Genomic DNA, 15,592 nt, shown 5'->3' with positions numbered 1-15,592 from the left:
CATAGTGTCAAAGCCACAGTCTCAAACAACTTTCTCTGCACTGTTTTCTACTTCATGTCCCAAATGACAAGAGATCATTCTCATCTTGTATTTGTCTTTCCCATTCCAACCTTTACTCACCAGTTCCTTCTTAACCACAACTCGAGTTCTCCCTGTGGTAATGTTACTATCAGTCTTTCCTCGCAAATATCTTTTCACATCACTAACACCTTGATTTTTATCAGGAATGGCTGAATAATTTGCAGGGCCCAGTGCAAAATAAAAATGTGGGCCCCTTTTTCAAAACTTAGTAAGAATTTAAAGGCAACAATAGGAAGAGCATGAAACTATGCATTGAGTCCTTATAAGTGTGGAGTTATGTGACTGCACAGGCTGAACATCCAAGAAGCCATCTTTATTTATTTATTTATTTTAACTTTATTTTATTTTTTTATTATTTTTTTCAATATATGAAATTTATTGTCAAATTGGTTTCCATACAACACCCAGTGCTCATCCCAAAAGGTGCCCTCCTCAATACCCATCACCCACCTTCCCCTCCCTCCCAGCCCCCATCAACCCTCAGTTTGTTCTCAGTTTTTAACAGTCTCTTATGCTTTGGCTCTCTCCCACTCTAACCTCTTTTTTTTTTTCCTGCCCCTCCCCCTTGGGTTTCTGTTAAGTTTCTCAGGATCCACATAAGAGTCAAACCATATGGTGTCTGTCTTTCTCTGTATGGCTTATTTCACTTAGCATCACACTCTCCAGTTCCATCCACGTTGCTACAAAGGGCCATATTTCATTCTTTCTCATTGCCACGTAGTATTCCATTGTGTATATAAACCACAATTTCTTTATCCATTCATCAGTTGATGGACATTTAGGCTCTTTCCACAATTTGGCTATTGTTGAGAGTGCTGCTATAAACATTGGGGTACAGGTGCCCCTATGCATCAGTACTCCTGTATCCCTCGGGTAAATCCCTAGCAGTGCTATTGCTGGGTCATAGGGTAGGTCTATTTTTAATTTTCTGAGGAACCTCCACACTGCTTTCCAGAGCGGTTGCACCAATTTGCATTCCCACCAACAGTGCAAGAGGGTTTCTGTTTCTCCACATCCTCGCCGGCATCTATAGTCTCCTGATTTGTTCATTTTGGCCACTCTGACTGGCGTGAGGTGATATCTGACTGTGGTTTTGATTTGTATTTCCCTGATAAGGAGCGACGTTGAACATCTTTTCATGTGCCTGTTGGCCATCCGGATGTCTTCTTTAGAGAAGTGTCTATTCATGTTTTCTGCCCATTTCTTCACTGGGTTATTTGTTTTTCAGGTGTGGAGTTCTTTATAGATTTTGGATACTAGCCCTTTGTCCGATATGTCATTTGCAAATATCTTTTCCCATTCTGTTGGTTGCCTTTTAGTTTTGTTGGTTGTTTCCTTTGCTGTGCAGAAGCTTTTTATCTTCATAAGGTCCCAGTAATTCACTTTTGCTTTTAATTCCCTTGCCTTTGGGGATGTGTCGAGTAAGAGATTGCTACGGCTGAGGTCAGAGAGGTCTTTTCCTGCTTTCTCCTCTAGGGTTTTGATGGTTTCCTGTCTCACATTCAGGTCCTTTATCCATTTTGAATTTATTTTTGTGAATGGTGTGAGAAAGTGGTCTAGTTTCAACCTTCTGCATGTTGCTGTCCAGTTCTCCCAGCACCATTTGTTAAAGAGGCTGTCTTTTTTCCATTGGATGTTCTTTCCTGCTTTGTCAAAGATGAGTTGGCCATACGTTTGTGGGTCTAGTTCTGGGGTTTCTATTCTATTCCATTGGTCTATGTGTCTGTTTTTGTGCCAATACCATGCTGTCTTGATGATGACAGCTTTGTAGTAGAGGCTAAAGTCTGGGATTGTGATGCCTCCTGCTTTGGTCTTCTTCTTCAGAATTACTTTGGCTATTCGGGGCCTTTTGTGGTTCCATATGAATTTTAGGATTGCTTGTTCTAGTTTCAAGAAGAACGCTGGTGCAATTTTGATTGGGATTGCATTGAATGTGTAGATAGCTTTGGGTAGTATTGACATTTTGACAATATTTATTCTTCCAATCCACGAACAGGGAATGTCTTTCCATTTCTTTATATCTTCTTCAACTACCTTCATAAGCTTTCTATAGTTTTCAGCATACAGATCTCTTACATCTTTGGTTAGTTTTATTCCCAGGTATTTTATGGTTCTTGGTGCAATTGTGAATGGGATCAGTTTCTTTATTTGTCTCTCTGTTGCTTCATTGTTAGTGTATAAGAATGCAACTGATCTCTGTACATTGATTTTGTATCCTGCAACTTTGCTGAATGCATGTATCAGTTCTAGCAAACTTTTGGTGGAGTCTATCGGGTTTTCCATGTATAATATCATGTCATCTGCAAAAAGCGAAAGCTTGACTTCATCTTTGCCAATTTTGATGCCTTTGACTTCCTTTTGTTGTCTGATTGCTGATGCTAGAACTTCCACCACTATGTTACACAACAGTGGTGAGAGTGGGCATCCCTGTCGTGTTCCTGACCTCAGGGAAAAAGCTCTCAGTTTTTCCCCATTGAGGATGATGTTAGCTGTGGCCTTTTCATAAATGGCTTTTATGATGTTTAAGTATATTCCTTCTATCCCGACTTTCTCAAGGGTTTTTATTAAGAAAGGGTGCTGGATTTTGTCAAAGGCCTTTTCTGCATCGATCGACAGGATCATATGGTTCTTCTCTTTTTTTTTTTTATTAATGTGATGTATCACGTTGATTGATTTGCGGATGTTGAACCAGCCCTGCATCCCAGGAATGAATCCCACTTGATCATGGTGAATAATTCTTTTTATATGCTGTTGAATTCTATTTGCTAGTATGTTATTGAGAATTTTTGCATCCATATTCATCAGGGATATTGGCCTGTAGTTCTCTTTTTTTACTGGGTCTCTGTCTGGTTTAGGAATCAAAGTAATACTGTCCAAGAAGCCATCTTTAATTCTCAGTGGCCAAAATTGGGTCACATACCCCATTCCTTAACCAATCACTATTTAAGTGGGTTAACTAGTTTAGGCTTAGACTAAGAACAGCTTCCCTGGAACTGGGCATAAGTTCATCTTCTCTGAGTTGCATGGTATCTGGTGGCAAGGATTCATGACTAAGACCAGGCTTCTTTTGAGTAGAAGTTAGGAAGGCATTGTTGCTGAGTAGCCAACAACAGTACCCACTATGTCATGTATCCATGGCTAAGAAAGAGGAGGCCTTCTTCAGAAACTCCCTTTGATGCAAGCTCTCATTCCCTAGGGCCTTGAAGATCAAATCCTCCCAACTTAACTCTGCCTTCTTTCCATTCCCAGGCCCCTATGCACTTTAAATATCTCCCCTGCTGTCAACCCGTTCCACAGGTACATGGAGGGGTGAAAAGATGTGATTCCCATACTCCTGACTATCATCAAAAGAAGGAACCAAGACTAACAGACCATAAAGTACACAAAAAACTCAAATAATAGAAGAAATTTAAGGAAAAATGCTACTAATTAAAATCCACATGTTAGTGTTGAGAGTTAGTGGAAGTATTGGGTTTACAAATGCTGGAATCCTCAGTAGGAGTTTAGAAAGACAGGGGATTTTAAATGGGGGTAGTTGTCAGTGTTGAGTGCTGTGGAATGCATTTTAGAACAGAAGACTAATTCACAATCCACAGTGGTAGAATTCTCATAGAGCAAGTTTTGATAGTAGAATGAGTCTTTTTCAAGAGACAAACAGGTTTGTTTGGCTAGAGCAGACTGAAAAAATCACTCAAAAATGTCCGTGGTAAAGTCATGCAGTAGAAAGTTATTACCAGGAAATTAGATCTAATACAAGAGGCAACAGTACAGTTTTTGAAGATGTACACTAACTGTGATTTTTTCATACCTATGTGAAAATTGAGAGCTTGCTTTTGTTACTCTCTTCCAAACATTCGCTCTTCATCTGGCCCAAATCCTGTTCAGTCCTTAAGACCAAGCTCAGGCCCTATCACTGCCAACAGGCCTTCCCTGAACCTTCCTTGAACCTTCCTCACTTTCTAGTATCTCTCAACCCCACTGAAAGTGACTTAAGAAAGAGAATGCTCCTTCTCTACTGTCTCAGTGCACCTCATGACCCCATATTGGAAGGATCTATTGAAGCGTCTCTCACTCACTGGACTATACCTCTTTGATGCCAGAAACTCTACCTATTCTTCTTCATAACTTCTGTGCCTTGATGACTGATGAAATTATCTTCTGTCAACATATCATAAGTATTAAAGAATGCTTAATACAATCAGAAGATACATAAGAACAATAACTTTTAATAATCCATGTGTATAATGGCAAAAGAATGCTCAGAATAAAAGAAAATAATATGTATAAAAAGTAGGTATTTTTATACTATTGATTACCTGAAAGGGGTATTAGAGTGGATGTAGATGAATATGAGAAGGCTGTCAAAGATCATTTTAAGATCCCTTTCCTTAAGATCCAGAACAATATATAATAGAGTCTCTTAATTTACTCTCAATGGAAATGAGACAATATCATGACAGGTTTTGGTTCCAAATATTTGAATGTTTACATTTCTAGTCTCTGAAGATCCTTAAAATTTGGACTTTATTCCAGTTATGATATAACTAATAAACATTTATGGGGAACCTATGACCCTCAATCCAGGCAATAATGAAATTAAGTAAAGTGGAGATTGCTTTGAGCTCCTATATGGCATGATTTGTAAATAGTCACAGCACCCCACATACACCCATATCTCAAAATTGCTTCTGAGCTAGCAAAGTCAAAAACTTAGAAAGCTGGAAGGTGGTTTCTTTAGTGGTATCTAAAAAATGCTTCTATAGGACAATAGCAAAGCTAAGGGTTTTCCTGATTCTTCTTCACACATAATTTTGCCATTTGGTTTTTCCCTTCATGCTAACTTTCGTGTTAATTTATGCTTGATTTCAAGTGTGTGTATGTGTGTTTATGTGTGTGAAGGGAAATGGATAGTAAAGTTTCTGACTTTCCGTCCTTTGTTTAGATTTTTTTTCTTTTGTTTTTATTCTTTTTTTACCGTTTATTTTTATTTTTTGAGAGCTAGAGAGACAGAGCATGAGTGGGGGAGGGGCAGAGAGAGAGGGAGACAGAATCCGAAGCAGGCTCCTGGCTCTGAGCTCTCAGCACACAGCCCAATGTGGGGCTCGAACTCACAGACTGCGAGATCATGACCTGAGCCGAAGTCAGCGGCTCAACCAACTGAGCCACCCAGGGACCCTAGATTTTCTAGTAGTGAGGCTTTTTCACTAACTTTCTCCTCTCTTGACAAACTGAAAACCAGTAAATGATTCCTTAATTCTAACATCATTAGGAGATAACTTACCCTTAGTTAAGATTAGACAATATAATTAAAATTTCTATATTAATTTCATTTTTTAATGGATACTTAGTGGTAGTAATGAAAAAAGAATCCAAGCACTTGGAAAATATGAGAAAAACATGGTTCTAAATATAGAGGCTCTGAGTTATCAGTGTAAGGTTAGATTAAGCACATTAAGAGCAAGGCAGTAACACATTTAGGTATAAATACATAATGTGTGTAAATTAGAATTCTAAATATGATTCTCATATTTGAGAAGCTCAAATATGTTTTTCATGTGTTCTCATTCTCAATATGTTTAATTAATTGTACCTGATTAGAAATTAAAAAAAAATTAAAGACATACTTTGAATTTCAATGATCTTCTGTAAAGAAATAACAGCATTCATATTCGGGGTTTGGTGGAGAATATCTTCTGCAAGCGGCTCCAGCTGCAAGAAGAGTAGATAATAAAGAGCAGAATATTATGACTTTATAGTAAGTCTGACAGAAGCAAAGCAAATTGAAACAACCTAAAAAAAAGGCTGCCCCAAGAACTAGTTAACATTTTCATTTTGCTGATAGCAGTTCTAAAAGTGTAACCAGTTTTATTTTCTGTTTTGTAGCCATGTAATTGAATTCCAAAGGGCTTTTCTATTGGTCACAAAACTAATCTATGAAGTCCCTGAAGCAGGTGCATGTCTGTGTATTATTCATTAAAAATCTGAGTTATTTGTGTAATTTTTGTGGGTTCTTCACAAACCAAATTCCATCATGTCTGTATGTGCAGCTGGGCCCTGCAAACAAAACCTCAGGGAAGTTGCAGTAGACGGAAAGTGGGCGGTCTATTATCCATACTTTGGTAGTATTTTTACATCCGGCCACCTTACACTTTCGGACACTTCACAGTAGAAAGCCATAAGACATAGCTGCTCTTACTCAATTGTGGTTAAAGAAATGGTAGAGAAAATGTTCAAATAAAACCAGAGCTAAAAAAAAACTTCATGTTTAAAAGGGAAATAACTGTGCATTTTCATTTAACTTCTACTATATTCATAACTAGGCAGAAGTCCATGTGGAAGCACAGGACAAATTCCTGTCTTGCAAATCTATCATGATCTTCTGGAATTACAATGATTTTTCATGGACAAGCTTTGCAAACATTGCTTTGTGAGAAATGAAGAGGAACTTTAAATAATTTATGGATTGTTCTGGCAGAACTAAATCTGATGATGCATCCTGGGAATACCTTGGTGATGTTGCTTGGTGTGTAGCAGCAGAAACCGCACACCCAGAACCCTGCAAACAAAATAGCTGTGTAGCTATTGAAATCCAGAAAGCAAGGAAAGTGATAGTAACAAAGGTATTTAAAAAAAAGGAGTTTTCTTAGAAAATCTGAAGTTAGTAGTCACAAATTCAAACTGATGGTCAAATTATAATATGGCTTGAAAAGGAACCGATGTCCCTAGACATTGTACTGAAAAACTCATCTATGTCTCTTTTTCTGTAGAAAAAACCTAAAAACTCAGGAATTCCAAGTTTCCACAGCATATGTGAGTGAATCTTCCCCCCAGGGTCTCTCTGAATTGATTATTCTATACTTCAATCATGGAATCTAAAACAATAGCACCTTTCTTCCAGATGCCATAGGATAACTGAGTAGCTCAGGGATATTTATATATGGGTAAATTCACTGAATACAACTTTCAAGAAGGTTCTTTTCAGCTGCCAAAGAAAAACCTTTTAAAACATCAAAAGGTTATTTGCAATACAGTTTAGCAAGAGAGAAAAAAAGTGTCAGTGAAAAGGTTCTGTAATCTCAAATTCTTAAAATTTGTTAAAATCAATTTTTAAATCTGGTATTTCATACAGTATCTTCAAGAATATGTTACCCAGTTAACACCCTCTTAACTCAAAGGAAGTAATGAATCATAGGCAGTAGGTTACGTGGAAAACTTACTCAAGAATCAGATAGGGTTGAACTACCTTTCTTATAAATACTCCTTTCACTTCAGTCTCAGAGCTTAAAGAACATTTTTAATAGAAATCAGGTAGAATTTACTAACAAAATTTTTGAAACATCACCCTATGTTCAAATATCTAAGAACAAAACAATGAGGTGATTTCAGCATATTTAGTTCTTCAAAAAGCTCTCCTGTGCCATTAGGGGGAAAATGCTGACAAATTAAAAGGTGCAGGCTACTGGAAAGAAAATTACAGACAGATCATTAATGTAAAAACCTCATTTCTGGAATTCTCCTGCATTGAGGTTTGTGGGCTATTTTTTAAGATCTGGGTTATGTAGAACGTAAATGTGATTCAGGGTGTTGAGAGTAAAAATACAAACCACACTAAACCTTCAATTTGGAATGGTCAGTTAAATATGATAAAGTTGTGTCTACTTATAAAAGCAACCTAGAGAATTAAAGCAATTACACTGATAATTTAAACCCCCAAACCATTTCCCTGCATGTTTTTAGGTGAATGCCATTTGGAGGATTTAATCTTCAATAAATTGCTGCAATTTGCTTCATTTTGAGGATATACACACAGACAGAGATGAATTCAGAAAGTTCTCAGTGTACGTTCTTTATTTTTCCTTAGGTAGCTCTGCAGAGAAGGTAATAGGTAATATTCTGAGTTGGCAAGAAGGCAAGTAGCATTTAGGGTCTGTTTTCATCAGAGAGACCACAGAATTGAGTTGTCTTTTCTAGAGTGTTTGTTGATTTAATCATTCAAAATTATAAGCACTAAAAATATCTGCTTGAAGCATCTATTTAACAAATATTTATAAGTATTGGTATAACTAACTATAATGAAATAATATTAAATGAATAGTCATTTTTCTTAAATTTGGACAGAAACTAACAATATACAGTAAAGCTCTGTTATGTATTTGGTTTGGCTGATAAGATACAGCAAAAACATTGGCTGTTGAGGCTAATCAATGTTAGTAAGAGTTATTAAAATATAAATAAGGAAGTAATTTACATAAAACAATACTTCTGTATGCAAAACTTATAGTAAGATAAAACAGATGCAGATGAAGGAAATATCACACATCCGTCATGCTACCTTTGTTGAGCAATTCCATCAAGTGATGATAATTATCAGGGAGTAAGAAGATACACTAGATAATTTTTAACACAACCTCTTGACACATGAAGTTCTCATCCAGCATATCTAAAGCTTAAATGCAACCATTACTTACATAACTTCTTTATACAAATTTTCCGACTGTGACAGGGAAATTTATTTTTCTATATTTTTTACAGAAAGTGGCAATACCATATTGATAGAATTCAAATGTTTGCTAAGTTTCACATATCGTGTAATTTCTAAGTATTACAGCTATTTTAAAACACCATAAAATTGTGGCCATTATCATGTTGTAAATAACTAATTTTCAGATTCTTTAGAATCAGACCATTTAATCAAAATCATTTTAGTTGGCTAACATGCATTTATAGAAATAGGCAAAGGTATCCTTGGAGAAGCTCTTGAGTAAGAGTTTTAATATTTACTCTGTATTCATGAGACAAGAAAATCAACTTTATTATTTTCATGATTCAGAACTGAACAGAGAAAAGGCTAAACAGAGATTTTGCAATTAGGTACATGAGAACTGATGTATACATCAATCAAGCAGAGGATCTACTAACTACTCTTGTTAGCTTTTATGTTTCCCAAATACGCCCAGTGTTTCCACACTTTAATGCCTTTATTTATTCTGTTTCTTCTAAATTCTATTTTCTCTATCCTTATTTGAATTGGTGAAACCTTGCTAAATCATCCGAGGACCAATACGAACATTGTCTGCTCTGTGAAATCTTTTCTAAAATTCTCTGTGAGGGCAAATGGCTTCCACTTCTGTTCTTCCTTTCCACATAAATATTCATGTTTACTCTACACATTTTTGTAGTAAGCCACGTCTGTCATTTTCCACTTTGTTGTGAGCCCTTTAAAGGCAAAGATATAGCCTGGTATATGGTGGGCATTAAAAAATATGTTGAATGGGGGCGCCTGGGTGGCTCAGTCGGTTAAGCGTCTGACTTCAGCTCAGGTCATGATCTCATGGTTCGTGGGTTCGAGCCCAGCGTCAGGCTCTGTGCTGACAGCTCAGAGCCTGGAGCCTGCTTCGGATTCTGTGTCTCCCTCTCTCTCTGACCCTCCCCTGTTCATGCTCTGTCTGTCTCTGTCTCAAAAATAAATAAACGTTAAAAATATTAAAAAATATGTTGAATGAAGGAAAGATTAATTGAAAGAAAACATAAAGAGGTTTTCTTTATTCTGGCCTCCAGAGCTAACGTATCTAAGTGGGATAGGTTTTTTTCTTGGTTACCGGCTGTAGTTGGGGCATGGTTTTAGTGTGAAAGACTAGAAGGAATAATGGATAATTCATTTTTAAATCAATGTAATCGATTTTTAGTTGAAGTTTTAGTTGATTTTTGAACTTAAATTGACCATTCTTGAAACTTAGTTATTAAGTCCAGTAATGTGTAAATGAGTAATTTTGTATAGACTTTCTACATACACAATTATATCATCTGTAAATAATGAGACATCTGTTTATTTATCTTTAAACTTTATTTTTTGTTTCTTTTTCATACCCTATTACACAGTCTAGGACCACCAATGCAATGTTAAAATGAAGCAGTAAAAGTGAGCATCTTTTCCTTGTTTTAGATTTCAAAGAAAAATTCCCATATTTCACCCTTAAATCTGATGCTAACTACAGAATGTTTATAAATATCCTTTATCAAGTTAATACATTTTCCTTTTATTCCTAGTTCGTCAAAAGTCATAATTGGGTGTTTAATTTATCAACTGATTTTTTAGCATCTATTGAAATGGTTATGTTTCTTTATTATTCTGTTAATATGGTGAATTATAATTACTTATTTTGGAATGTTACTATGTTATGTTCCTGGCTTAAACATAATTTTGTTATGGGGTTTTAAGATATTGAAGAATGGCTATAATTTTGTTTATGCTTATGAGCAGAATTTTCCTATAATATTCCTTTCTTATAATGTTTGTTCAAGTTTAGGGTATCATATTATACTGGTCTCAAATAATTAGCTGTATTCTTACTCCTACCCCCTTACTCTGAAACATTGTAAATTATAGAATTCACTGGTGAAGCCATATGGGTTCACCATGGTACTTTCTCTTGGTAAATTTGGCTTTAAAGATTCAATTTTGAGGGCACCTGGGTGGCTCAGTTGGTTAAGCATCTGACTTCAGCTCAGGTCATGATCTCTTGGCTCACAAGTTCAAGCCCCCCTGTTGGGCTGTGCTGACAGCTCAGAACCTACAGCCTGTTTTGGATCTGTGTCTCCTTCTTTTTCTGCCCCTCCCCTGCTTGTGCTCTGTCTCTCTCTCTCTCTCAAAAATAAATAAAAGCATTAAAAAAAGATTCAGTTTTGTAAATTATTATAGTATCATTCAAATTTTTGGTCTTCTTGATTCAGTTTTTTCAAGGTTATATTTTTATAAGAAATTTCCCATTTCAAATAAAATTTCAATTGTTTCACATAAACATTTGTTTAAATATTCTTTTGTAACCCACACATTAAAATCTGTGGTAAGTCTACTTTTTCATTTCAAGTACTGGTAATGCATAACTTTTCTCTGTCTTGCTAGATTTCTATCAATTCTGTTAATTGTTTCAAAGAACTAAACTTTGACTTTTTTTCCTTTTAAAAAGTTTAATATTCATTTTTCTTTTTTGAGAGAGAGAGAGACAGAGTGTGAGAGGGGGGAGGGGCAGACAGAGAGGGAGACAACAGAATCTGAAGCAAGCTGCAGACTATGACATGTGAGCACAGAGCCTGTTCAAACTCACAGTCTGTAAGATCATGACTTGAGCCAAAGTAGGATGCTTAACCAACCGACCCGGCCAGGTGCCTCCTAAACTTTGAGTTTTGAATATCTTATACATTATATATTTGTTTTGTATTTCATTATTTCTTCTCTATACATATCTTTTGCTTACTTCATGTTTAATTCATGCTTTGATTTTCTAATTGCTTTAGTTCTATAGTTCTATCTTTAATTTTAAAGTTTCTTCTATTCTAATATACACATTTAAAAGCTTTACATTTTCCCCAAATTCACCTTTATATACATGACACAAATTTTAATTTTTCATATTTTCATAATCATTCAACTCAAAATATTTTCTAATACTCACTGTGATTTCTTTGGCATATGAGATATTATACTTTGAAATCTCCAAATAAATGAGTTTTTCCAATTAGTTTTTTATTTCAAATTACATAACCTTTTTTTTAGTTTTGTTTTTATACTTCATTTTATTTTACATCATTGGTATCTTACTTTTATTTTACTGTAGTAAGAACACTTAACACAAATTCCAACCACTTAAAATTAAGTGTATAATACATTATTGTTGACTCCAGGAATAATGACATAGAGCAGATCACCAGAGCTAATTGATCTTGCTTGACTTAAACTTTATACTCATTGATTACTAACTCTCATTTATCTTTCCCTCCAACTCCTGACAACCGCCATTCACCCTCTCAGTCTATGAATCCGATTATTCTAGATACCTCACGTAAGTGGAATCATGCAGTATGTGTCTTTCTGCGAATGGACTGTTTCACTTAGCATAATGTCTTCAAGATTCATTCATGTTTCACATATTGCAAAATTTCTTTCCTTTTAAAGGCTGTATAGTATTCCATAACATGTATTTACCACATTTTCTTATTCATTCATCTTTCAGTAAACATTTAGCTTGTGTCCACTCTTGTCCTTGGTAAGTAGTGCTGCAATGATCATGGGAGTGCTATTATCTCTTCAAGATCCTGATCTTGCTGTATCATACAGCAGTTTTATATTTAACTTTTTGAGGGCCCTGTATACTGTTTTCTAGAGCAGTTGTACCATTCTGTATTCCCACCAATAGCATGCAAGGGTTCTAATTTCTCCATGTCCTTGCCAACACTCATCTTTGTGCCATTTTTGATAATAGTCATACTGACAGATGTGGGGTGACATCTCCGTGCGGTTTTGACTTGCATTTCTTGATGATTAGTGACATTAAACATTTTTTCATATACTTTGTGGCCAGTATATGTATTCTTTGGAGAAATTTCTGTTCAAGTCCTTAGTCCATAGTGTTAAAAGTTCTTATATTTTTTAGATGCCTTATCAGATATATGGTTTGCAAATATTTTTTCCAATTCCATAGATTGCCTTTACACTCTGTTGATTGTTTCTTTTGCTGTACAGCTTTTTAATCTGATAGTCTTGTTTATTCTTGGTTTTGTTGCCAGTGCTTTTGGTGTCATATCCAGGAAATCACTGCCAAGACCAAAGTCATGAAACTTTCCCTGGTTTCTTTTAGGAGTTTTACAGTTTTGGGTTTTACATTCAAATCTTAATACATTTTGAGTTTATTTTTGTATATGAGATAAGATAAGGGTCCAGTTTCATTCTTTTATAAATACATACCCGTTTTCCCACCATTTGTTCAAGAGATTACTCTTTCTCCAATATGTATTCTTGGGACCGTATATGTATGAATCAGTTAACCATGTAGGTGTGTAGATTTATTTATGTGCTTTCTCTTGGTCTCCAAGTCTACCTTTATGGCATTGCCGTACTATTTTAATTACCAACCTGTGTAATCTATTTTGAAATCAGGAGGTGTGAAGACTCCAGCTTTGTCCTTCTTTTTTACGACTAATTTGTTTATTTATGGTCTGTTGTGGTTTCATATGAATTATTTTTTTTCTATTCCTGTAAAATATGCCATTGGGATTTTGATATGGATTGCACTGAATATGCTGATCACTTTGGGAAGTATGAACATTTTAACAATATCAGGTCTTCTAATCCATAACCATGGATTGTGTTTCCATTTGTTTGTATTATGTAATATTGATTCTGGTTTAATTTCACTATGGTAAGAAGTTATAGTCTATATGAATTCAATTGAAATTTATTGAAATTTGCTTTATGTTCCCAAATATGGTTTGTTCTTGAAAACATTACAAGTGTCCTTGAAAAGAATGATTTTCCGCAATTATTGGGTATGGCCTATTATATATATTTCAATTAGGGCAAGTTTATGAAAGTATTTAATTCTACATAACACCCTCTTTTATTGTCTTCTTTCTCAATCAGTTTCAGAGAAGTATATTAAAATGTCATTATGATTCTGGTTTTGATTATTTTTCCATTTGCTTTTTTCAATTTTTGCCTGATATGTTTTGAACCTGAATTGTTAGATACATTACTTTTGAATTGTTTCATCTTCTCAGTTAATAGAATATTTTACTACCATGAAGCATCTCTATCTCTACTTCATTTTTTTGTCTTAAAGTCCACTTTACCTGATATTAATATAGCCACATAAGCTTTATTTCAGTTAATTTCTGTAGTTTAATTTTTCTTTTTATTTTTAAACTTTATTATTATATTATAACAAGTGTTCCTTTTTAAACAGCACTTTTTTATTATAATGTGATAATCTTTTGTTCTTATTGGCAAACAAAATCCATTTATGTCTTTTGTGGAACTGCACAAGCTGATTCTAAAATTTTATATAAAAACAAAGAAGGGACAAATGTAGCCACGACTGTGTTGAAGACAAAAAAATAAATGTGAGATTTGTTCTACCAGATATCAAGATTTCTTATAAAACTATAGTAGTGAAGGCAGTATAGTACTGTCAAAAGGATAGACAAACAGACCTGTGGAATACAATAGCATCTCTATGAATACACAGACAAAGATACTAATGCTCAGCCATAAGGAATAGATGGTCTTTTCAATAAACGGTACAGGATCAACTTTTAATTCACATTAAAAACACACACACATACAAAAATTTAACTTCTACTTCATGCTATATAGACGTTCAATTCCCGATGGACTATGCAGTTAAATATTGAAGTCAAAAATAAAGCTTTAAGGAAAGAAAAAGGAGAGTATTGACACAGCTTTGGCTATACACAAAGAAAACTTTGAAAGAATACAAAAGAGCTACCCATAAAGGAAATGACAGATTATACATTAAAAATTATTTTTATTTTTCAAAGGGCACAATTACAAGGGTAAATTGACAAGGTATTTCACCACATGAAACCAACAGTAGAATCCATAAACAACAGCTCAAATCAGTAAGAAAAATGACAATCTGAAAGTGGACAAAAGGTACTTCAAAAACGGAATATACACATAATCAAAAAGTAGATGGAGATCTGCTTTACTTCATTAGTATTTTGGCAAGACAAAACCATGATGATAAACTATTACACATACAACAGAATGTCTAACAACTTTAAAAGACTGACAATACCAAATGCTGGAAGTATGTAAAACAATGGAAACAGTGACATGCTGTTGGTAAATATGAATTGTGACAACCACTCTGGAAAAGTTTGTTATTATCTACAAAGACTAAACACATACAAATCCCACAACACAGCAGTACCACTTTTAGATATATAGTCAACAGAAGTGTGCAAAGAAATGCACCAAGAAACATATATATATATATATATATATATATATATATATATATAAATATAAATATAAAAAATATAAATATAAATATAAATATATATATAAAGTCCATCATAGCATTGTACATAATGGCTCCCAAACTGGAAAAATTCCCTATAGTCATTAAAACCAGAATAAGTAAAGTGTGGCATTTTCTTAGATATTCCTTTTATGAAGTGTAATAATACTACATAATAATGCAAATGAATGAACTATAGCTAGCTGCAATAACATGAATGAATCTCATAAACATGTATTGAGCAAAAGAAGTTATATACAAAGAGATAGATATTGTATGATTTCATTTATATAAAGTTAAAAAACTGGTAAATTAAAATCTTGTGTTGAGAAGGGGAGTACTAATTGGAAAAGAAAAATATGGGGTCTATTGAAGTGCTGACATTATTTTATTTCTTCACTTGGTTGGTGGTGATATATGTGCTTGATTAGTGGTATTTCATTGAGTTGTGCATTCATACCTTATACAGTTTTCTGAATATTGTATTTTACAATCAAAAAACATTTTAAAAAGACAATATGTTTTCTGACATAAAAGAATAGGGGAATAAATATGCTTATTAACTCCATATTTTTTCTACATATTATGGTGCATTTAAGTAAAAAGGTGAGATTGTAGGTATTTCAGGAAAAATAATTTATATTCTTAGATACAGGCTACAAATTTACCTACAAAGGGACTGAAAGCCCCAC

The 15,592-nt window shown here is 34.5% G+C and overlaps 1 protein-coding gene across 24 annotated transcripts in view; it reads right to left on the bottom strand.

The window, feature by feature from the left end:
- HDAC9 (histone deacetylase 9) overlaps positions 1–15,592 on the bottom strand; it is a 939,894-nt gene that overhangs the window by 53,271 nt on the left and 871,031 nt on the right. For all 24 annotated transcript variants that reach the window (XM_019825556.2, XM_045053248.1, XM_045053242.1 and 21 more), the window contains one exon: positions 5,706–5,790. In XM_019825556.2, coding sequence (XP_019681115.1) covers positions 5,706–5,790 — 85 coding nt within the window. The remainder of the gene's footprint in view (positions 1–5,705; positions 5,791–15,592) is intronic.

The sequence above is a fragment of the Felis catus genome, chromosome A2, assembly GCF_018350175.1.
Source record: "Felis catus isolate Fca126 chromosome A2, F.catus_Fca126_mat1.0, whole genome shotgun sequence".
NCBI classification, from domain to species: domain Eukaryota; kingdom Metazoa; phylum Chordata; class Mammalia; order Carnivora; family Felidae; genus Felis; species Felis catus.
This window is presented reverse-complemented; position numbering and strand designations above follow the sequence as displayed.